Source organism: Cricetulus griseus, chromosome X (assembly GCF_003668045.3).
Source record: "Cricetulus griseus strain 17A/GY chromosome X, alternate assembly CriGri-PICRH-1.0, whole genome shotgun sequence".
Lineage (NCBI taxonomy): Eukaryota > Metazoa > Chordata > Mammalia > Rodentia > Cricetidae > Cricetulus > Cricetulus griseus.
In genome coordinates this window covers 37,872,984-37,894,847 of record NC_048604.1, presented here as the reverse complement: position 1 = coordinate 37,894,847, position 21,864 = coordinate 37,872,984, and the positions used below count along the sequence as shown (strand labels likewise).

The following is a 21,864-nucleotide window of genomic DNA, read 5'->3' as shown; positions in this document are numbered from 1 at the left end:
CTTTGTTCTTTGGTCATATGCTGAGATTTAGCAAAAACACCTAAGGAGAGCCAGTGAACCTCTGAACTGCTTCTTGTTTGTTGCCATTCTTTATTAATTAGCACTTGGAAAACATCATGCCTGTGGCGGATGCTTCACAAAGCTTGAAGTCAGACAAGCTTGCCTGGCTGTATTTGTTAGGTTGGAAAGAATGGGAGGGTATTGGCCTGATAATACAGTCGACTGTATTTTACATTTTAAGACTGGCACGCAGCCAACATCTGAAAGTGTTTCCCAGGCAAGGTGCCTAACTGCGGTTTTTCTGGAGATTCTTCTAACTTATGTGAGTCGTCAATAAATATTAAACCAATATGAGGTACATTCTGAGTAGTTCTTTCCTTAATTCCCGATCCTAAGAAGAACCAACACAGTCAGTCACTATGTAGAAAGTGCCAGGGAAGAGGGGGCCCCTGGACACTAGCTAGCACTCACTAAGTCCTGGCTGCTCTTTCCAAGGCGGGGTTAGGAAGCAGCTGCTCTCTTGGGGGAGGGGGACGGAGGGCGGAGGGAGAGAGGTCAGGAGAAACTTCTTTTCCTCCAGCTAGCCTATCACTGAAGCCATCCTGTGGAAGATGGGAAGACTGACAAGGAGAGAGGAGGGAGAGATATACCGAGACTGAGACGGAGACAGACAGGGAGGGAGAGAGCTAGAGAACCAGAGGGAGAGAAAGAGAGAAGGGGGAGAAGGAAGAGAGGGAGGGAGGGAGAAAGAGAGATACACACAGGGAGAGACAGAGGAGGAGGGAGAGTGAGAGAGAGGAGGAGGGAGGGGGAAGGACGGAGAGTGAGAGAGCGATAGGAAGGGAGGGGGAGGAAGGGAAGCAGGGAGGGAGGGAGAGACACACAGAGAGGAGGAGGGAAGAACACCAGAGAGCCAGGGTGGTTTGTGTAGCAGGAGAGAGAAAAACATCAGAACTGGGTTAAAGGAAGTCCAGGGAGAAGCCCCCAACTTAGTTAACGAAGAAGGAAGTGAGGCTGTGACTAGAGGGGTGAGAGACGATACTTTTATGGTCTTGTATCAATCTCCATTTCAAGGCAGAAGGGGGGAAGCTAGAAAACCATAGCCAGCACACTCCAAAAGTCAAATCGTGTCCAGTAGTTTCACAGCCTTACTCCTAGAAGTTAGTGAGGGCCAGCTGAGTGCCTGGTAAGTGCACAGGTATTTACAAAGTGGTGGGCTGAGGACCCGGTCACCTGAGGAGTTAGTCCACCAGGCTTAGGCGGGGAGGCGAATTCAGTCACAGTGGCGAAGGAGCAAAGCTGTGCACGCGTTCACGCATGGAGTGCAGAAGACCAGGCAAGGAGAAGAGGAGGAAAGAGGCGGGGATCGGGCCTCGGGAGGGCAACCGGGTGGAGGGGAGATGAGAGGATGCAGGGCAGGAGGTGGGAGTCGAGGATGAGGTGGGGGTAGGCAGTGGAGGGAAGGCGGTAAGGCGGGGCAGTGGAGGCTTGAGGACGTGTGAGTATGTGCAGGGCGGGGGGGGGGCGGGAGGCGGCGAAGTGGACGGGAGGAGGGCCTAAGGTGGAGGGAGTTGACGACGAGGGGGAGGAGAGAAGGAGGGGAAACCGGAGGAAGCGAGCGGCGGCTGCTGTGGGAGGAAGGCAGGGAGGAGGAGCCGTGAGCCGCGGCGGTGGCGGCGGCTGCTGCGGCCGCCAGGGGAGTCCAGCCGAGTGCCGCCTGGGGCTGCAGGGAGTGCGGGGAGACGGAGCGGTCGGTGGAGTCCGGGCGGCAGGGCCGAGCAGAGGGTGAGTGGAGCCCCGAGGGGACGCGGCGGCCGGTCCCCGGGGGCCGGACGAAGAGGAGCGGGAAGATGTGGCGGCTGGGCGGAGGGTGGCGGCCCCGTGGGCTGGCCCCGCTTCCCCGCCCTTCCTCTCAGCTTCCTCCGGCCGCCCGCCTGCGCCTAGGGGGGCTGTTCCGGGCGGGCCGCGGGCTGAGGGTGGCGCTGGCCCGGAGGGCGGGCGTGAAGGGTTGGGGGGGGTGGAGCTGGAGGTTCGGGGGTGTACCCGGGGGCGGGAGGCTGGACCGGGACCGCTCTAAATTGGCTGGAGAGGGGGCCCCGTCGGCGGCGAAGTTGCTAGCTGGGGGCAGAGACGGCCACGCGGTTACAGGAGTAAGACATCCCCCTCTCGTGGAGTGCGTGAGACGAGGAGTCCGGCGTCCCTGCCCTCCCAGTCGCCCTCCCCGCCTGCCCGGCCCTGCTAGCTCCTCTCCTAGCCTCCGGTGTCCCTTCTCTCTCACCCCCCTCTGCCTCCTGCTTGGCTCCCTCGGCATTGCCCGGTCCCCTAGGTCCCCACCCTGACCCTCTTGGCCCCCAACTTCCCTCGACCCCTGCTTGCTTGGCCACGACTCCCGTTGTTCCCCTTTTCTTCCCTCGCTAGTTACCCATCCCCGCTTCGTTAATTCCCGTGCAATTGCCTCTTTGAGACCTTTTTTTCCTCTCCTTCCTTTTAGATTGGCCAACGGCTCCTTTCAACCCTGCCTCGTTGGTGGCCACTGGAGAAGCGCGGGGGGCTCCCCAGACAGCCGTGGGGACAAGTTAGAGCCAGCACTTTACCCCGGGCCTCGCGTGTAGCTTTCCCTCCCCTGTTGTAGGTGCCCCAGTGTTCAGAGGGGGGTGCGGGTGTGCCCTCCTTACATGTTCCACCGCCCGGGCAACCCTTCGGTCTCGTGTTCCATATCGCTCTTGCTTCCTGTACTGTAGTCAAGTGGAGCCACTTTGCATCATGTCCCGGTATAGCTACCAAAGTCTCCTGGACTGGCTCTATGGGGGTGTCGACCCCAGTTTTGCAGGCAATGGGGGCCCCGACTGTGCTGCCTTCCTGTCTTGGCAGCAGCGGCTGCTGGAAAGTGTGGTGGTCCTGACCCTGGCCCTGTTGGAGATCCTGGTGGCCCTGCGGCACATCCTGAGGCAAACGGAGGACGGTAGGGGTGGCCGTGGCCGACAGCCACAGCAGGTGACCCAGCGGCCAGAGGAAGGCAAGGAGAGCCTGAGCAAGAATCTGCTCTTAGTAGCCCTGTGCCTGATCTTCGGGGTAGAGGTGGGCTTTAAGTTCGCCACCAAGACCGTCATCTACCTGCTCAACCCTTGTCACCTGGTCACCATGATGCATGTGAGTCTGTTGACTTTTTCCTGGGCAGCCTAAGTGATGAGAGTAATTTGTGTGCTCAGGACACTAGTGTAGAGCACGTTGTCCCCGTGGGAAGTGGGATCCTTAAAATCATTTTCCAACCAACGGCTGCCTTTGTGCTAACTTTAGCGTTGCACAATGGGTCAGCTTACAGTGGAGGTGAAGAGCCATAGAAAGCCCCTCCTCCCCTCCCAGCCCTGCTGGGGCCTGGCCTTTTCCCTAGCAGGAAGTCCAGCCCCAGCTAGGTGCCCCTTCAGAATCACATCTGTGGCGCCTGCAGCCCTCTTGCAAAATGAGTAGTTTCCCTGGGGCCTGGTTACATGTTTTCCTGGAGGTGGTCACGTAAGCTTCCTTGTCTCCACTGTGGTACATTGGGGAAATCCTTTTAGGGGTATCTCTTAATGGCTCTTTCATTTGGGAATTTATGCTCTTAGGGCAAGGTCTGTCTGCTTTGGGGTTGTGAGAAGTTTCAGCAACCCAAAGCTACTAAGAGCTCTCTGAACTCGGCCCCCATGCTGACTGGTGAACTTTAGGTTGGAAATCTGGATGGAGGTGAGAGGGTATTTTTTTCAAACCCGATTCTCTGATTCTATGGTCATGCTCCAAGAGTGCTCAGAGAGCTGATTTTTTTTTTTTTTTTTTTTTTTGCTTTCCTGACCCCTAGCCATCAGTTATGCCAAGCCAAACAAATGGGATTGAAAAGGGAAATTGCCAGCTAGGTACACATAATCTGTGTGGGGTCCATAGAGTGAGACTTTCTTTACTCAGCCTTTTTAGGGTTGTTCTGCAGCTATAAATTCATGTAGAATGAGGAAAAAGGGAGAAAGGGAAAACAATTAGGTCTTTTTAGATTCCAGGCTGTGTGTTTTACTCGGGGTGGTTTTGAAGCCTGCCATTAGCATCTTTATTGCTTTTATATTTTTGAAGGTTATTCTCAGGAGAATTGTGACAACCCTGAATGGGGCAGGAGGTTGAGATTATTATCCTTACTTTACAGCCCCTGTGGGGTTCAAGGATAGAGGTCACTTGCCTCAAGGCAAAAGATGGATTAGCATCAGGGATGCAAAGCAAACTCTCCTTTGGAGTTGCAAGCCTTTAGTCCTAAACTGGGGGTGCCAGAGGGTTTTAGGCCATCCTGTAGGACTTTGCAGTATACTTGTGGCTCATATAGTTGCTAGCTCTCTTTTCCTAGAAATCCATTTGCTTACACATTCTTGGCCCCAGTTTCTTGATCTATAAAATGTCGAGAATGACCTTGGCCCCTTGGAATCTTGCAGATGGCAAGAAGGTGTAGATAGCTCTGGAATAAAGGGGATATTATTGATTGGGTCACGAAAAGCATGGAAAAGAGATGGCACAGGCAGTGGCTTTTTTCTTTCTTTTTTCTTTTCTTTCTTTCTTTTTTTTTTTGAGAGAGGGCTTCTTGGGGAGGTGAGCCATTCACAGCAAGTCCTGGGTTGTCCTAGCTAGAAATTCTGTGCAAATTTGACCAGTCCTCTTTCTTGTTTCTTTTGAAATGAATGGCCTTTTTGTTAATGAGAGGAAACAATGCCTCTGAGCTGCTGTCCTGTGTGCCTCTCCAGACAGGAGTGCTTTTTTTAGGAAGGCAGGTGGTGAGGGTTAGAGGGTGCCTCTACAAAGGGGTCTTGAGGCCTCTGGCAACCACAGATCTAGAAGGTCAACAAAGGGCTAAATTCAGCCTCACTGGGGCTGCTACTGGTGTGCTGACGTCAAACCTGGCAGCAACTGTGATTTTTTTTTAAAGGAAAGATTTTAGAGGCTTTTAGAAGGCTTCTGGAGACCGACTTCTGGAATTAATTAGTTGTATGGCTTTAGGGGAAAGTTCCCTTTCAGGGCCTCAGTTTCTCTACCTGTAAGATGAGACAGAGTTGTAGCCCTAGCTAGCCCTTGACAGTCTGTTCTGTGATTCTTTGTCCCGTAACCAACGGGAATATGACAGAGAGCTACTTTGAAAGGCTTTTGACCTCCTTGTGTAAAAAAGGAAACTTGGTCCACCCTTTTGCTCCATATGGATCCCAGTAAAGTAAAATTATTGAAGTGACTTTTGGGGTCACATGCACTTTATGACGGATGTTTGGGGGACTAGAGGCTGATTTCTTGTCCTGTGTGGATTTTTTTTCCTTAGTTCATGCCCTGAAGCTATAGGGTGGAGCCAGAGATACGAATCATGCAGATACATTCTTGCAGTGTCTTGGGATTGTATTCTTTTGTCCTCTGTCCTCAATCACTGCTTTGTAACCTACTAAGGTCCTAGGCTTTGCATTCAACTTTCTAGTGCCTTCTGTGTGGCTCTTAGAAGCAGGATGGTATGGATTTTTGAAAGTTGATGAGAGTTGGTTAAAAAAAATTAACGGCAGATGGTAGCAACCAGTGTTACGACTTGACTACACAAATGGCTGATGATAGTTTGGAGGTCTGCTAATACCTTGCACTTATCTAGCACTTTGCTACACATAGACACTTTTGCATGTATTATCTTATTCAAGGTTGTGATAGATCAGCTTGGAGAAAAATATGTTAAAATGTTTTCTGTGATTGTGTCTTTTGCAAAGGGGAGATATTATGAAACGGGAAATACTTTTGCAAGTGAATTAGATGAATTAGGCTATAATATAGCAGTAGACCATGGACATTAAAAGTTCTGACAAGGCCAGGGAGATGTCAGCTGAAGTAAAAAGGGGTTTCAAGGTGGACATACTTATGTTTGATAGTGTCTCTGAATTCTATGACTCTGTTTTGGCTTTCTAGAAAGTTCTTTTCAAGTAGGGGCACTTTAAGTGTGTAACAGGGGCCATGTTACTTTAGGCCAGGAAGTAGAGAAGTTGGAGGGAAATTGGTTCCTTTCCCTGGCTCTCATTTTTCAGTCTGCAAAATATTCATTTGCAGTGCCTTGTTACACAGACCCTCGTCACAGCCATGCTGCCTTTGGATGGCTGCCAACTGTAGTAACATAAGGAAGGGCATAACTTGTGTCTGAATTCTGTCCCTGATTAACATTCTGGCTGTTGAGTTTCTTTCTGGTCTCATGTGATTTCTCTGAGGTTTGAGGATTGGAGACTGATAGTGGCTTGTAGGATTACATTAGTACCAGCCCGCAGCTCAGTTCCAGCTGAAGATGCAAGTGCCCAGGTTAGCACAGCGTTATTAAACCCTGTGCTTAACATCAGGTCTGCCTGCCAACTACACCAATAAGGATTTCTTCAAGCATGACCACTCAATCCCCTTTTGCCCATGAATTTTGGCAAGTATGCATTACGGGGAATGAACTTACTGAGCCATTGGGCTGTTTACCAAAAATCTCCCAGCAACTTAGTGGTGCAGGTGGTTTTAAATCTCAGCTGCCACAGTGGGAATCTTGGATTAGTTCGGAGAGATTCTTGTAGCTGTTTAAGTCTGAAAAAAATTTACAGTTTCTCAGCAGAAGAGTTAAAATGCAAGACAGGTTAGATGTGATGCCGAATGCCTGCAATCTCAGCACCAGGAGGTTTAGGTAGGTGGATGGCACGTTCAAGGCCAGCATGGCCTACATAATGATACTCTGTCAAATTGAAAGCAAACAATGCAGTGTGGCTGATTATATCTGTAAAGAATAGGGATCTATGGCTAACTTTAACCTCATTGGTTCTTTGTTTTATTTACCTCTTTCTTTGGTTCTTTCAATACATCTTAACTTGCTTTATTTTTCTTGAATCTGATTATGTTGTATTTGTCTTAACTTAATGAAAAGATCTCCTTTTCCATGCTTTGTTTAATTGCTAAATTTCCGTGGGTTCTGCATGTGTCTGTGTTAACATCTGATTAGCCACTGAATTTGCAGTTTAATCTTCAATGCATGTACACATGAAGCAGACCAGGCATTTGGCAAATTATAATTCATGATAATTGACCTGTAGCTTCCAGTCAGTATTTTAAACTTTGGTCAGTAATACTGAGCCCCCTCTTGTTTTGTAAATTTATTGTGTGTGTGTGTGTGTGTGTGTGTGTGTGTGTGTGTGTACACCACAGTGCATATACAGAGGTCAGAGGACATCTTCCAGATGTTGGTTATCCTATACATCTCCTCTACGTCCTGGGAATTGAGCTCAGGATCTCAAGCTTGCATGGCAAGCACTTTTATTCTGAGTCATCTCTGCAGCCTAGGCCTCTTTTTAGAATTGTGTTTGTTATTACATGTGCAGTCTTAAAAATATATTAGAGGTTTGATTTCTACAAGATAGGGCTTTCCTGTCTTACGTTTGCTAAAGTTTAATCCCCCCTTTTCTGTCTTTCTCTCCTCCCTCTCCTCCCTCCTCCCTCCCTCCCTCTCCTTCCCTCCCTCCCCTCCCTCCTTCCCTCCCTCCCCCTCCCCTCCCCACCCTCCCTTCCCCTCCCCTTCCTCACCATGTAGCTCTTGTTAGCCTGGGAACTCACTTTGCGATGAAGCTAGCCTCAAACTCACAGACATATGCTTGCTTCTGCCTTCCCAGTGATGGGAATAAAACTCTGGTCCCCTTCATACTAAAAGTGATACATATATCATATATGAGAAGATTCTGAGCTTTGGGCTGGAGCCCTTTTGGAAGAGTGCTTGTCTTACATGCATGGAAGCCCAGCACTTGAGCCCCAGCACATGATAAACCAGGCATGGTGGCACACACCTATAATTACAGTACTGGGAAGGTGAGACAGGAGGAGTCAGAAGTTCAAGGTTATCTTCAGCCGAAAGCAAGATTGAGGCCATTCTGGGATATATAAGACCTGTCTCAAAACCAAAACCAAAACACAACTGAGCTTTTGGTGGTACCCTCTTTGAATAACACTCACTGGTGCATTCTATTTACCATATGATGGATTTGTTTTAGAGAGAACCAGACAAAGAGTTGAGAAGGAGGCTTTCTCTTTCCAACTTGACTTTAGATGAGACACACCTCGTCACTCCCCATCTGTTGTCTGGAGCACTTATTACTGTCCCTACATGGCATTAATGTTCATGGGTAATGGGTACAGTGAGGGATCCAGCCATTTGCTAACAGCTTATCAGATGGGCTGTGTCCTGTGTCATTAGACCAGGCAGGAACCAGGGAATTAATGTTTTTATGGGTCTTGGCATTGAGGCATGACATTATTTTATTCTCCCCTCCAGAGAAAATCACTGAGAATTTCCCCATCTTTCATCGCCGCAGTCTTTAGGAAACTACATTCATTATAAATAGAGGTTCTGTGGATTGGTGGATTAAGCATCTACATCTACCACTGGGGTTGAATATTATCATGCCTATGGCTTTCCGTGGGAACCAGAGCAAATTGTTCAACCTTTTCCTTTCCAAATCTTCACCATGAAAATGAATACAGGAAAAGCAAAGCTTTTTAATCTGCTAAATAACTATGTAGTCACTTAACTCAGAGAAGCTGGGCAAAGCTGATCAAAGTGGCAGATGACCAATGGTTTTACGTTAGTCTCAATCCCTCTTGGCTTTTCCTGATGGCTACTGAGAGCTATTCTAATAATTCCTGTTGCTTTTCTCTGGGTCCTTGCTCATGTCTCCAGGCCCTTGTAATGCACAGCGTGCAAAACCAGGCACTGTAACTCTTAGTAGAGGTCCAGCCCATACCAAGAAGGGAGGAATGCTTCTCCCTCTCAGCCATTTCATGGCATGCACCTGGGAATACAACCCAACACCATCACACTTGCTCTTAAGCAACAGTATGCTTCTGGCTCCTGCTCAGCTCAGCTCAGCGCCTGATTGCATGCTCACTGGATTTTTGTGCCCTCACCACATACACCACCTTCTCAGTTTTCCTGGGGCTTGTTTTTGATTCATTTGTTCTTTTCTGTAAGGTCTCCTCTGAGGATGCTTCTCTTTGAAACCTTTCTAGATGATCCTGACCTGCCTTCTGTTATTCTTGCCATCCTATTAAAATTGTTTGTCCTCCTTTCCCAACCCTTCTCAGCACTTCTCAGAACATTGGGCAAAGGCTTGGTGTGTAGCTCAGAGGCATGCTTGCGATTGGGGTATAGCTCAGAGTGTATGCTTAGCATTCATGAGTCTCTGGGTTCAATCCCTAGCACCTCACACACATCTTGTTTGTTTGATGAGGGCTCTTGTTTTTGTGTGCTTATTCAGGTTCTACTGTTAGCAGGAACAGTTTTTGTAAGACATGTAATAGTTTAACTCCATGTCGTGCAGGCCTGAGTACCATGATGGACATGCGTGTTAATTGTTGCAGGCTTGGATAGTGGTGAGTAAGTGATTGATAAACTTGATGTTTTGTATCCACTGACCCCATGGTGGCCTGTGTTCCCTTGAGGTCATTGTGGACATGGTTCATGTATCTGTTGTGCCCAAGAAGTGAATCTTCTGATCTGTTCCTTTGTTCGTTTGAGACAGTTTCTTTTTGTAGCCATGGCTGTCCTAGAACTGGCTTTGGTTTTGCCAGACAGGGTTTCTCTGTAGCTTTGGAGCCTATCCTCGACCTCACTTGGTAGACCTTGCTAGCCACGAACTCACAGACATCTGCCTGCCTCTGCCTACTAAGAACAGGAATTAAAGGTGTCTGCCACCACTGCCTCGCTCTGAACTGTTTTTGAAGTAGCCAGAGGATAGAAGCCGGCTGAGTTCTAGAGTACACAATCTTGTAGAAATTCTACCCCAAGAGCTGGTTATTAAAACTATGGCCCACTCTGGATCCAAAGGATGACTTTTATCCTGATCAGGAAATTATGCTGTTGGATCTTTTTTTCTTATGTTTTTCAAGACAAGGTTTCTCTGTGGCTTTGGAGGTTGTCCTGGAACTCACTCTGTAGACCAGGCTGGCCTCAAACTCACAGAGATCCTCTTTCCTCTGCCTCCCAAGTGCTGGGATTAAAGGCATGAGCCACCAATGCCCTGCTGCTGTTGGATCTTTGTCTTTATATCCCTTGGCAGATATCTGGGCATGACAACTTTAATTTCTTGCTTTAATAAAGAAATACAAAGAATATTAGGCCAGCGATTCACTTTTCTTTTTTCTCTCCTGTACTTTTCAGTGGTAGCTCATTGTCATTGTGTCTACTTGAAATGTTCTCAACAAGAGCCAAGTTTTTCAGCTTGTCCTTGTCTTTCATGTCTTTTTATTATTGTCATTTATTTTGAAGTACTGTAGAATGGACCCCATGCTTTGTGTGTACTAAGTAATTGTCATACCAATGATCTATAACCAAGTCCCATTTTTTTTTTGCTGTGTGCATATGGTTTGTTACATTGAGAGTACATTAGTCTCAAAGTACCATATTTGGCCATACTGAACAGGCATGAAGAGAGCTGTGGATATGGAGAGGAGTGATGAGCTGGGTTATAAAGCAGATGCCTAACTCCCTCTATAGACATAAGGCTAACATGATTTTTTTTGAGATAGGGTCTCTCTGTGTAACCCTGGCTGTCCTAGAACTCACAGAGATCTGCTTGACTCTGCCTCCTTAGTGCTGGGATTAAAGATCCTACCACAATGCATGGGGCTGGCTTCTGAATTTTTTATTGGGGTTTGAGACAGTCTCACTGTGTAGCTCTGGCTATCCAGAAACTCACTACATAGACCAGGCTGGCCACAAACTCATAGAGGTTTGCCTGCCTCTGCCTCCCAAGTGCTGAGGTTAAAGGCATGCGCCACTATACTCAGGTTTGCATTTTGAATTTTAAAGAAACTCCTTGGTGGTCTGGGGATGTAGCTCACTTGGTAGAGTTCTTGCCCAGCATGAACAGTACTGTGTAATCAAGTGTAGTGCTCAGACTTGTAATCCCAGCACTCCAGAAGTGGACTGTCTCTCACCAAAACAAAACTCCCTCAAAACTAAGTAAACTCTCTCATGGTTCTAGTGTTGGTTAGTCTCTGGTCCCATTTTGAGAGACATCTTGTGGTTGAAATAGTAAGTGCGAAGATGACCCAACTGCTCGTCCTGACTGATGTGAAACTGGGTGGCCTGTAGTCAAGGCATTCAGGCTTCTGAAGGCTGTATGTATAGGTTGGTAGTATAGCTATGTAGGCAGTTTATGTAGTTAGTATGGCTTCTGTGAGTGGTGAGGTCATAAAGTTTTTGTAAGTCGAGTTTTAAGGGAGTTGTTATCATTAGAATATTCAAGTAGGCCTTTGTTACCTTCTTCATTCCTTTCCTCTAAGTCAGTAAGTTTTTCCAACCAACAGGCCATTTTGACACCTGTTTGTTGCATGCTAACTTTCAGTATGTGAGACTCTTGTTTTAAATGGTTTCAAGAATTTATTCCTTCAACTTTTTTTGAGATTTTTTGTTGTTGTTTTTTCGAGACAGGGTTTCTCTGTGTAGCTTTGGAGCCTGTCCTGGCACGTGCTCTGGAGACCAGACTGGCCTAGAACTCACAGAGATCCGCCTGCCTCTGCCTCCCGAGTGCTGGGATTAAAGGCATGTGCCACCAATGCCTGGCGAGATTTTTATTTTATGTGTATGGATGTTCGTCTGCATGTATGTTTCTGGTGCCTGCTGGAAGTCAGAAGAGGGCATGGGATCCTCTAAGACTGCACTTACAGATGGTTGGGAGATACCATGTAGGTGCTGGGAATTGAACTGTATCCTTTGGAAGAGCAACTCCTGACCCATATCTCCAGCCCCAAGTTTGTTCATTCTTGTATTCATTTAATAAATGTTAATGAATGCTTGTTGTATTCCAAACAGTGGAGCCAGGTACCATAGAGTCAACAATAAATAATAATCAGGATTGGATCTTATGTTGCTCATAGTTTAGATGAGAAAGACAAGACAATGGATCAACTAATTTATAATGTTATATGTAGAGTCATACCTTGAATGAAACATAGAAGGGGAAGACATTTTCTACAATACATTTAAGGAAGATTGTTTTTCCTTGAAGTGACATCTGATTTGAGCTGGCTCATGTAGGAGTTATAGCCTCAGGAGAGCAGGAGCCCCTGTTAGTCTTGTTCTGTGTTTAAGTACCTAGAATGAGGCCCAACAAAGGGGAAAAAGAGAATTCTAGACATAAGACACAATGTACGGACCAGTCATGGGAACATAGGCCTTTAATCCCAGCATTGAGGAGGCATAGGCAGGCTGATCTCTGTGAGGTTTAGGCTTTCCTGGGCTACTTAGTAAGTTCCTGGCTAGCCAGCGCTACATAGGGGGGGAGAGAGAGAGCGAGAGAGAGAGAGAGAGAGAGAGAGAGAGAGAGAGAGAGAGAGAGAGAGAGGTCCTGTCTTTAAAAAAGAAAGAAAGAAATAATGAATGCGTGAAGGGCCGAGGGTGTTCGCAATCAAGGTCCTGAATTTAGTCCCAACCCCTGCTAAAACAAAAGCAAAACATCCTAGCCACAGGGCTCATTCCTCCTTCATAGGACAGTGTCCCAGCGCTAACCTTGCATCTTATCAGGGTCACATTGCCTGTTTCTTCCTCACCTAGAAGGCAAGTGAAGCTTAAGAATGCTTTGTCATTTCTGGGCCATTGATAAAAGTCACAGATGATCCCGAAGTTTCAGTAGGGGAAGACACATGCCGTCAAGGACAGATGGCCAGAACACTGAGGTAAGTGAGCAGAGATTAGTGGAGATAGCATGCACCCTGTGCAACCTGGGGGTGATTATTTAGTTGTTATTGAGATGATTGCCCTCCTGAATGAGCTAGCTTCACAGCAGAGTTCAACACATGGTCTTCCCTCCTCCCTGCCCCCTCCCTCTCTATGCCCTTGCCTCCCTCCGCCTCCCTCCTTCCCTTTTTCAAGACTTGTTACTGCCTTCCTACCTTTCTTTTTCACATTTCTTTCTTTACCATTTCTCTGTGTTTCTATCTGACAACTCCATTCAAGCTGGCCTTTTTCCAGAGTATTTCACGCTCTAACACAATGCCTTCTACAATGTAAAATGCCTGTTTCAGGACGGTCAAGATGGCTCAGCGGGTAAAGGCCCTGGCTGCTAAGGCTGTTGACTTGGATTCAATCTCTGGGACTCATATAATGGAAAAAGAGAACCTGCCCCCTGTAAGTGGTCTCCTGATCACACCAAGTAAATAAGTGTAATGCAAGTCTCCATGTCCTTCGAGACTGGGACACACCTGGGGGAACTGGAAAGAATGTGCCTCCGTTTAAAAGGTTCACACTGAAGTGGGAACAGCAATGTGGACAGACTGCATTGGCTATCTGGGAAAGAATGAGTTAAAAAACTGTTTTTCCAGTTTTAATACATTATCCTTTGGCATTTTTTTTGTAACTTTGAATTTTTGGATATTTTATTTTTAGTCTGTGTGTGTGTGTGTGTGTGTGTGTGTGTGTGTGTGTGTGTGTATGTGTGTAGATCAGAAGGCAGCTTTGGAAGTTGGTTCTCTCCTCCTTCCTTGTGGGTCCTGGAGATGACACTTAGGTCATCGGATTTGGCACCATTTATAAATGCCTTTACCGGCTGAACTGTCTTCGTATCCCATGATTATTTAATTTTAAAAAGTGAAAGATCCAGGCAGGGTGTAGTGGCACACATCTTTAGTTCCAGCACTGTGGAGGCAGAGGCGAGCAGATAATGTGATTTGAGGGTCAGCCTGCTCCACATAGTGAGTTCCAGGCTAGCCAGGTCTATGTAGTGTGACAGTGTCTCAAAAAAAGACAAATTAATATTTAAAAATGAAGAAAGCTGTTGCATTATTGATTTTAGAAATTCTCCTTCTGTGTTGGGCTGGAAGTTGAGTTTCTTTGTCTTTAGACAAAGAACTGAGACCAGATTAAAAGTCCTGTGAGTGTAAAGAAGGAAAACAGCTTTTTATGCATAGTTCTTTAAAAGGGGTGGAACCAGAAAACCCTTTGTCCTCTTGTGTTTATTTAAGACATTCTACTGGAAGATTTGAGGCTCTGGGCTTTGGATTTTTCATGTTTTCTAATGTTAGTGTAAACAGAGCTGCGATACACACACAAATGAATATAATTATTATTTCTCTTGCTAGTCATTTTCTATTATTTCTTTGTGTGAATTTGTTCAAAAGAAAAAAAACCCTTTTTGTAATGACTGTTTGAGTTTAAAAATCAATAAATCTCATCAGGAGTTGTGGCACACACCTTTAATCCCAGCACTCAAGAGGCAGAGGCAGATGGATCTCTTGAGTTCGAGGCCAGCCTGGTCTACATAGTAAGTTTTAGTATAGCTAGAGCTACATGAGAGACTCTGTTTCCAAAAGAAACCCAACGCCCCCTCCCCCCCCCAAAAAAAAAACAAATCAACAAACCTTGTTTTCAAAGAAAAATAATGACAAAAATTCCTAGTTACCTTCCCCTGGTCTAGTGCTTTTAAGCAGCTGGCTTTTCCCATATTCCTTGCCTTGGGTTTGTGCTTTTTTTTTTCTGTTCCCTTTTCAGACATTATTGAAGCTCTCAATACCTTTCCACCCAGGTGGAGTATTGTTCTGTATTGATTTGTTCCAGAGGATGTGGGCAGCAGGGGGTGTGGAGGTGCTGGAAGTGTGGGCAGGAACAGTGCAAACTCTGGCCCGTGGCAAGTGCTCAGGTGTGTAGGAGAATGAGATCAGCTGGAAGGGAAAGGAAGCACAAGCCTATTATCATTCCATCCCAATGCCTTCCACCTCCCCATCTTGATCACACATCAGCAGTGCTGTCGTCACCTTGGGGTCTATTTTGCCTGTGAGTAGAATGGCCTCTGCCAGTTCACCAGCTGTGTTTGCAGAAAAACTCTAGCTGACTATGCGCTGGCTGTTGCTAGCAAAGAGACATTTCATTCAGGTGCTGATTAAATAAGGCACACAGCCAGATTGCACATTAAGGCCCTTAACTATGGCTCTGGGAGCTCTGAGTAAACATTTATTAGATGTTCTGGGCACAGCATTAGCAGAGGACCGTGGTGAGGTGTTATCTTCAGAAATCGGGTTGAAGGAAATGGGAGCTAGGAGACACTTCTACAAGGAGATGGATCCTCTTTTCCTAGAGTAACCAAACCCAAAATGCTGGTGTGTACACAGGACTAGAGAGGTTTCCTCACTGGTATTAACTTGCTGAGTGAGACTCAACACATCAGGCTTGGTGCACAGCAGGGTTCCCGACTAAGTAGGGTGATAGAAATATCTCCTTATCTTAATATAAGTTGGGCCTAGTGGAGAGAGCTTTGAATTCTATTTCCCATGTTTGGCTTTGAGTCTCATTACCATGGGACCTTAGGCATGCTGTTTAACTATTTTCACTCATCTGTAAGATAGGAGTGCTAACAGCACTTACCAAACAGGGTTGTTGTGAGAAGTAAATGAAATCATTTCAATCAAGAATTGAGCAGAAGTCTTGGCTCAGTGTGAGCATGCAATGTTCATTAGTTTTTACTGGCTGTCATTGTACTACTGTGCATTTCAAGATAGGAGTGGTCTGGAGTTCAAATCATTTTAGCTATGTAACCCTGGGTAGCTTAGCCTGTGTTTCCATATTTGTGAAATGAAATCATCACACACGAATATACCACAAGGTTATGTAAGGACTGAGAAACTATTAATAAATCACTTACTGTATAGCCCATGGTATACACATTGTGCACAGTCAGTATCTCTTAGCCCTGATAATGATTATGAGGGTGACAACAGTCACTACTACTACTGTTATACTACCATGGGGGCAGCTGAAATGAGAGGTGTCTTTATGGTTAGCATTATATCTTGCTGTTTCGGGCTTGGGTGCCTGATGGTAGGGATTTGATACTGGCTTTAGAATTTTTATTAACAAAAGCTTCCCTGGGCAAAAATACTGGTTTTCAGGAAGCTAGAACCTGGGCTGTAATGGTTGTGGGCACTATGAAGGTTACCTTAGGTTAATCAGTCCTTTGGAAGAATGGGAGGCAGGTGGCGGCTCTGGTGGCTTTCCACTGTGGGGCCGGGGGGGGGGGGGGGAGGGGTGGGGTGGGTGGGTGGTTCTCTTGGCTGACTTGTCCCTGCTCTCTATCAGTGGGATGACTCCATGGTGCAACCTTTCTTGAGATTGGTAGTCTAGGAAACCAGTGAGTAGACGAGTGGTTTTCCGTGGGTAGGGCGGATAGAGAGAGGGAGGTGAATGGGTTTTATTTGTACTTTTTTCTTAATGTCTTTTGATTGAGGTAATTGTTCGTGGAGAGTGAACCACTCAGAGGGCTTGGGGTAAGGCAGGTTTTTTGGTTTTACTTTTTAATTTTATTCTTTTTGCCAAGCTTGGAGACAGAACCCCAGGCCTTATGCACACTGGACAAGTACTTTACCGCTGAGCTACATACATACCCAGGCCCGGGGAAAGCAGGTTTTAAAGCAGACCAATATCTTAGCTAAAAGGGAAGCACAGTGTGATGGGAAGGGTGCTGGGAGGGGATCAGACTCCTGATGCCTTTACTTCCCTTCTGTATCAGCAAATAGAACAAAACAAAGCAGCAGCATCACAATGCCTTCCATAGCCCTCGTATTTGGGAAACTTCTCTTTTCAAGAACTACCGCTGCTTTAAAACAGATTGTTCTCTGGAGTCTAAGCCACCAGTCACTTGAGGAAGACCTAATTTAAATGAGGTTTCCAGGGCTTATCCTCTTTGTCATGTGACTTTACAGCCATGGGTTAGGGAGAGGTATGTATGTTTGCATGCATGTATGCATGTATGTATGTATGTATATCCTTGGGTATATATCCACAAGCATTGGTGGGTAAATAGGCAGTTCTTTAGTTGAGGACCGAGGAGGCTAAGATGTTTTCCTGCAATAGTCCTGGTTCCCTGGGAGAGCTGTTGGGAGCACATCTTTAGCAAACAGCAATCCAAAGAAAGGGCAGACATTAGAAATTAGCTTTTTCCAAACTCACCATTCTAAGACCTAGGAAGGACTGCAATAATGGATCGTGTTCATCTTAGTACTTCCTCCTTCTCCGTTTGCATTGGTTAAGGGTTTCCTTTATTGAAGCTTCAGGCGCTTGGGTGTCTCTCTTGTGTGTGTGTGTGTGTGTGTGTGTGTGTGTGTGTGTCCCCGTCACTGCACTTTTATTCTCTGTACCCTGCAGGAATGTTGCTGAGGCTCATGTGCACAGTGCCTCATTATCTTGAACATTTTCACACTTGGGCCCTTTGGGCTGCCAGCTGCTGCTTGTCCCCCGGGCATTTCTCAGTCCCAGCCATGAGCAATATGGGCACCCAGAGGAAAGTGACTCATTTTACCTGTGGGTCTCCATTCTGTGTAACTGCCCCATCCAGCTCTCATAACAACAGCCCTGTGAGCTAGCACCTGCCAAGGTCAAGTGTCCTTGCTTGCTTGTGGGATTTTTTTGTTTGATTTTGGCCAGTACATGAAGAAAAGAGACTGACCTCCAGCCCTGTGGCTGTCCTCCTTGGAAAGGCCTCATATGGGGAGTGTTGTCTTGGGCCAAGGTTAGGGATGACCTATTATTGGCCAAAGCTGAGTTGCATTTAAAAGAATGTGAAGGCCACTGTGTCCCTGGGCCTCCTGACCTGCCCGTTCTTGTTTGGCCATGTTTTGTTTCACAGCTAGTGCTGTGTTTGCTCAGATGGGCGCATGTGGAAACCGGGCACCGATCAGCTTCCCAAATTTCTTACTCCCTGCTTTGAGTCTGCCTTGAAAAACAATTGCACAGTACATTGTGGCCCACACCTGTTATTATTTTTTTAATCCTCCTTTTCCACACTCATTTCACTGTAACCTGGGATTAAGTCCTCAGTCCTGCTCTGACCGGCCTTTTTTGGTATGTGTGTGTGTGTGTGTGTGGGGGGGTGGTTCTTTAGTTTCATTGGTAATGGAACTTAAAAACTGACTCAGAAGGAAACATAAAGCCCATTTTATTAGACTTTTAGAGAAAAACAACAGGCCAGTTGTAGATCCTGGCAGCTGCCTGGAAGAAGATGGATAAAAGGAAGGAAAGCCATGTTTTCTGAGCTAGATGTAATTTGCAAGTAGCTACAACGGGCTGGGAGGGGGAACATTAGGGAAAGAATGGCAATACTTGTTGTCAGGGCAAGCATATGAAGGACTTATTTTTATTTTTTCTTCTTTTGAGACAACGTCCCACTGTGTGGCACTGGTTGTCCTGGCACTCACTCTGTAGGCCAGGCTGGTCTCGAACTCACAGAGATCCGCCTGCCTCTTCCTCCCAAGTGCGAAGGTCAAAGGTGTGCACCACCACCGCCTGGCATCCTCCCTCATTTTCTAGATGAGCAAACAGACTCAGAGAGGTGAAAGACTCAACAAAGTTGTGTCTGTGGCAGCAGAGTAGGTCAGACAGTGAGGTGAAAATCAGTGTATGAAGAACTCCATTGTCTGGGAGAAGGATTGCAAGCCTTCCCCAAGCTCAGTATTTTAACAGCGCGTACAAAAATAGGGCCTGAGATAAACAGATGAGCTACCTATAACCACTCCAGTCTGTATAGCGGGGAGGCCATTGATCTTGCTCCCAGCTCTGCTGCCTTCTTCTTTTAGAAGTGCATTCTCTCTTAATCAAGTCTTTCATTCTGTTGGCATCCACCCATCTCTGTCCAGTCTCTTGTTTTGGGACAAAGACACCTAAGGACTCGGAGCTGATGTCCAATGGATTCGTCGTAAGTCTACCTGGGGCGAAGTGACACAGCTAAATGGAAGCAGTGCTGGATTGTCTCTAGATTCCCAACTTAGTTTCATATTCTGACACCACCATGTATGGCCTCCTTACACTTACAACTGATGCATCCTAAAATGGAACTCGACTTTTGCTTCTGCTCGCAGGATTCTTTTCTGTGGCATGTGGGATTAAACTAGGGACCTTGTACATGCTAGCACTTTCCCCCTAAGCTGCATCCCCAGCCCCAGAAATGTTGTGAATTTTGAACATTGCTATCCATAGCAGTTCTCAAAATGAGGATCCTTTGGCTGCAGTCTACCTGTGTACCTGTTTGGTATAGTGACACCTTTGCCGTTCTGTCCCCTTTTTTCCCCCTCCTTGCCTTCACTTCTCCACAGGAGAGCCTGGTCTTGCCGCCTTTCATGGCCAGGTGGCACGGAGAGCTGCGTGTGCCTGACTCCAGATGCTGTTTGTTTACACTCATTACACATGCAGCTGTGGCTAGAAAGAGGCCATTGCTTTCTGTATGAAAGAGACTGGCTTCTGAGACCCAGATTGGAAGTTAGCAGCTTTGTCAAGCATAAGCAACAGTGGTTGAAGAAGAAAAAGGCCAAGATAATCTGCCTAGCCCAGTGGCCTTGAACAACGCATGATAATAGAAGAGTACTGACTTAAGTGCTAGGTAGAGCGGGGGTCCCCCCTTTTAGCTTTGTTAACTAATTGGTTGACAACACTGAGTTGTTGTAGATTGTCAAGTAGCCTGTCTGTGCTTCAGTCTTCTTATAGAATGAGACATATGGTGGCTAGTTAAATATACAGGCCCCAGAACCAGACTAGCTGGCTTCAAATCTCAGCACTGCTGCTTTCTAGCTTGGCTAAGTTTGTTGACAATTCTGGGCCTGGTTTATTTTGGTTTCCTTTTTTCTTTAGGTTTCTAAAGCTCACCCTTTTCTGCTGTTTGTTGCCAGGTGAATATACCTGAAGTGTTTGGTCTGTTTTCTTAGCAATGGAATGGTAATAATACTGGTACCTCTTTCATGAGATTCATTTTTTTCTTTTTCTTTTTTTCCAGAAAAGGTTTCTCTGTGTAGTGCTAGCTGTCCCGGAACTCACTCTGTACACCAGGTTGGCCTCAAACACAGAGATCTGCCTGTCTCTGCCTCCTGAGTGCTGGGATTAAAGGTGTGCACCACCACCACTCAGCAGAATCTTTAAATTTATTTTTATGTGTATAGGTGTTTTCCCTGCATGAGCATCTATGCACCTTATGTATGCTCAAGGAGACCAAAAGAGCACAATGGGTCCTTTGAGACTAGAGCTATAGCCAGTAATGAGCTGTCTGCCATGTGGGTGCTGGGAGTCGAACCCTGGTCCCCAGGAAGAATAGCCAGTGCTTTTAACCCCTGAACCATCTCGTGAGGTTCTTTAAGAATTAAATACATGACTGCTTGTGAAGTGCTTAAAATGGTCACGCATAGCAAATGTTTAGAGGTACGAGCCAGGGCTGTAGTCTAGAAGGGATGGATGACCTTTGCCCTTCTTTGTTCATGGGAATCAAGGAAAAGAAGGTATGTGCTCAGTCTTGTAAATAAAATGCCAAGCAAGAGGAATCACCCTCTAAACAAGCACACAAACTTAAACTTTTAGTTAACATACAGAATAATCATGATGGTGGGGGTGGCAAATGCAGCAACTATTTAACTTTGGCTCACTAGATGAACTGTGATGGTGAGAACTAAGGAACTGGGAAGACTATTGTAACAGTCCATGCTTTTCTTTCCAACTCTTCCAGCCACTTGATTTGAAATGTGTGACTTTAAGGGCCTCTTGAGGACTCTGGGAAGGCAGAAGCAGGCTCAGCAGTGTTGCCGGACAGCTACAGCATTTATATAGCCTCTGACCCCTCTTTTTCCTTCAGTCCTTTTCATTTTGTCTTCAATGAATCTCTTCCTTTTGTTTTTTATCCCTCTGTCCTAATTCAACCAATTCTTCGTCTTCATCACCATTATCATCTATAGCCCTTGTCTTATTACAGTAGTCTCCTGGGGATATCCCCTGCTTTGAGTATCTTTCCTATTCTATCTACTGCTCCTGTTACTGCCAGAATGATACATTCTTGAAAAACCATCAACTGATCCCAGTTGTCTTTTGCCGGGATGGCAGACAAAGAGATGCATATATTTTATGGTGTTCTTAGCTGACGATGCTAATCAGCCATAGGCCTGTTTCCCAGGGAGTATCTGTTCAGGTTCAAAATGTTTTTAGAGTGATTTTCTAGTCAGCCACTTATCAAATCAGTCAGAGATGGCACACAGACAGGCTTGGTGAATACAGAAGTCCTCTAGGGAACCAACACCTGAGCTCCATACATTAAAACTGAGGATCTGCTGTGATTTTGCTCCCAGCCCTTTCGATTTTGTTTTTTTTTTGTTACATGCTTCCTTGTGCTTTTCGACTGAGTCACATACACTCTGTCCTTCCATGCTTCCCTAAGTTTATACTTTGTTCATGCTGAACCTTCAACCAGATACTCTCTTTTCCTCCTCTTGAAATGCTAGCCATCATTCAAGGCCTGGTTCTGACAGTCTCCATGAAGCTGTCTCCAAGCTTCCAAGCTGGGTTTAATGACTCGTCTATTTTAGCATGTTATTCTGCCTTATGTTATGTAATTGTTTATGCCTTGCCCCCTCCAGAGAGTTTGTGTTCCTTAAATGTGAGGTCTGGTTCTTTTAAATCAGTTTTTCTATGTTCTAAATTCTGGTCCACCCTAGGTAACCCTCCCTCCCTCCCTCCTTCCCTACCTCCCTTCCTCCCTCCCCTCCCTCTTTCTCTAGACAGGCCTCAAACTGTATGTACTAAGGCTGGCCTTGAACTTTTGATCTTCCTGCTTCCATCTCTGATTGGTGGGTTTACAGGCATGTGCTACCATATTCAGGTTGTGTGATGCTGAGGGCTTTGTACATTCCACCAAGCACTGTTATTTGTGCTGTATCCCTGGCTCCTTCCTGTTTCTTTTTAATTTTTTTTTTTAGTTAATTGAGTTTTGTTCAGTCCCTTTGCTTTTCAGATAAGGAGACTGGCTTCGAGAAAAAGGTCAGGAGTACATTTTGGGGCTTGTTTAAATTTCAGATGTTTGAGACATTTAGACC

At 46.2% G+C, this 21,864-nt stretch overlaps 1 protein-coding gene and 1 long non-coding RNA gene across 7 annotated transcripts in view; both read left to right on the top strand.

The window, feature by feature from the left end:
• The first annotated feature begins 887 nt into the window (after positions 1-887).
• The window catches only part of Tmem164 (transmembrane protein 164), a 165,917-nt gene continuing 144,940 nt past the window's right edge, over positions 888-21,864 (top strand). For 2 of the 6 annotated variants that reach the window (XM_027433590.2, XM_027433587.2), the window contains exons 1-2: positions 2,028-2,150; positions 2,492-3,150. In XM_027433590.2, the coding sequence (XP_027289391.1) occupies positions 2,764-3,150 (387 nt within the window). In that variant the 5' untranslated portion in view covers positions 2,028-2,150; positions 2,492-2,763. Of the gene's footprint in view, positions 1,337-1,635; positions 1,786-2,027; positions 2,174-2,491; positions 3,151-21,864 lie in introns of those variants that run through there. The other 4 variants (XM_027433589.2, XM_027433588.2, XM_035449890.1 and 1 more) reach the window with 4 other exon arrangements.
• Positions 12,593-21,493, top strand: LOC118239401. The gene is made up of 2 exons (XR_004771394.1): positions 12,593-12,714; positions 13,063-21,493. It is a non-coding gene; the product is annotated as an uncharacterized LOC118239401 (long non-coding RNA).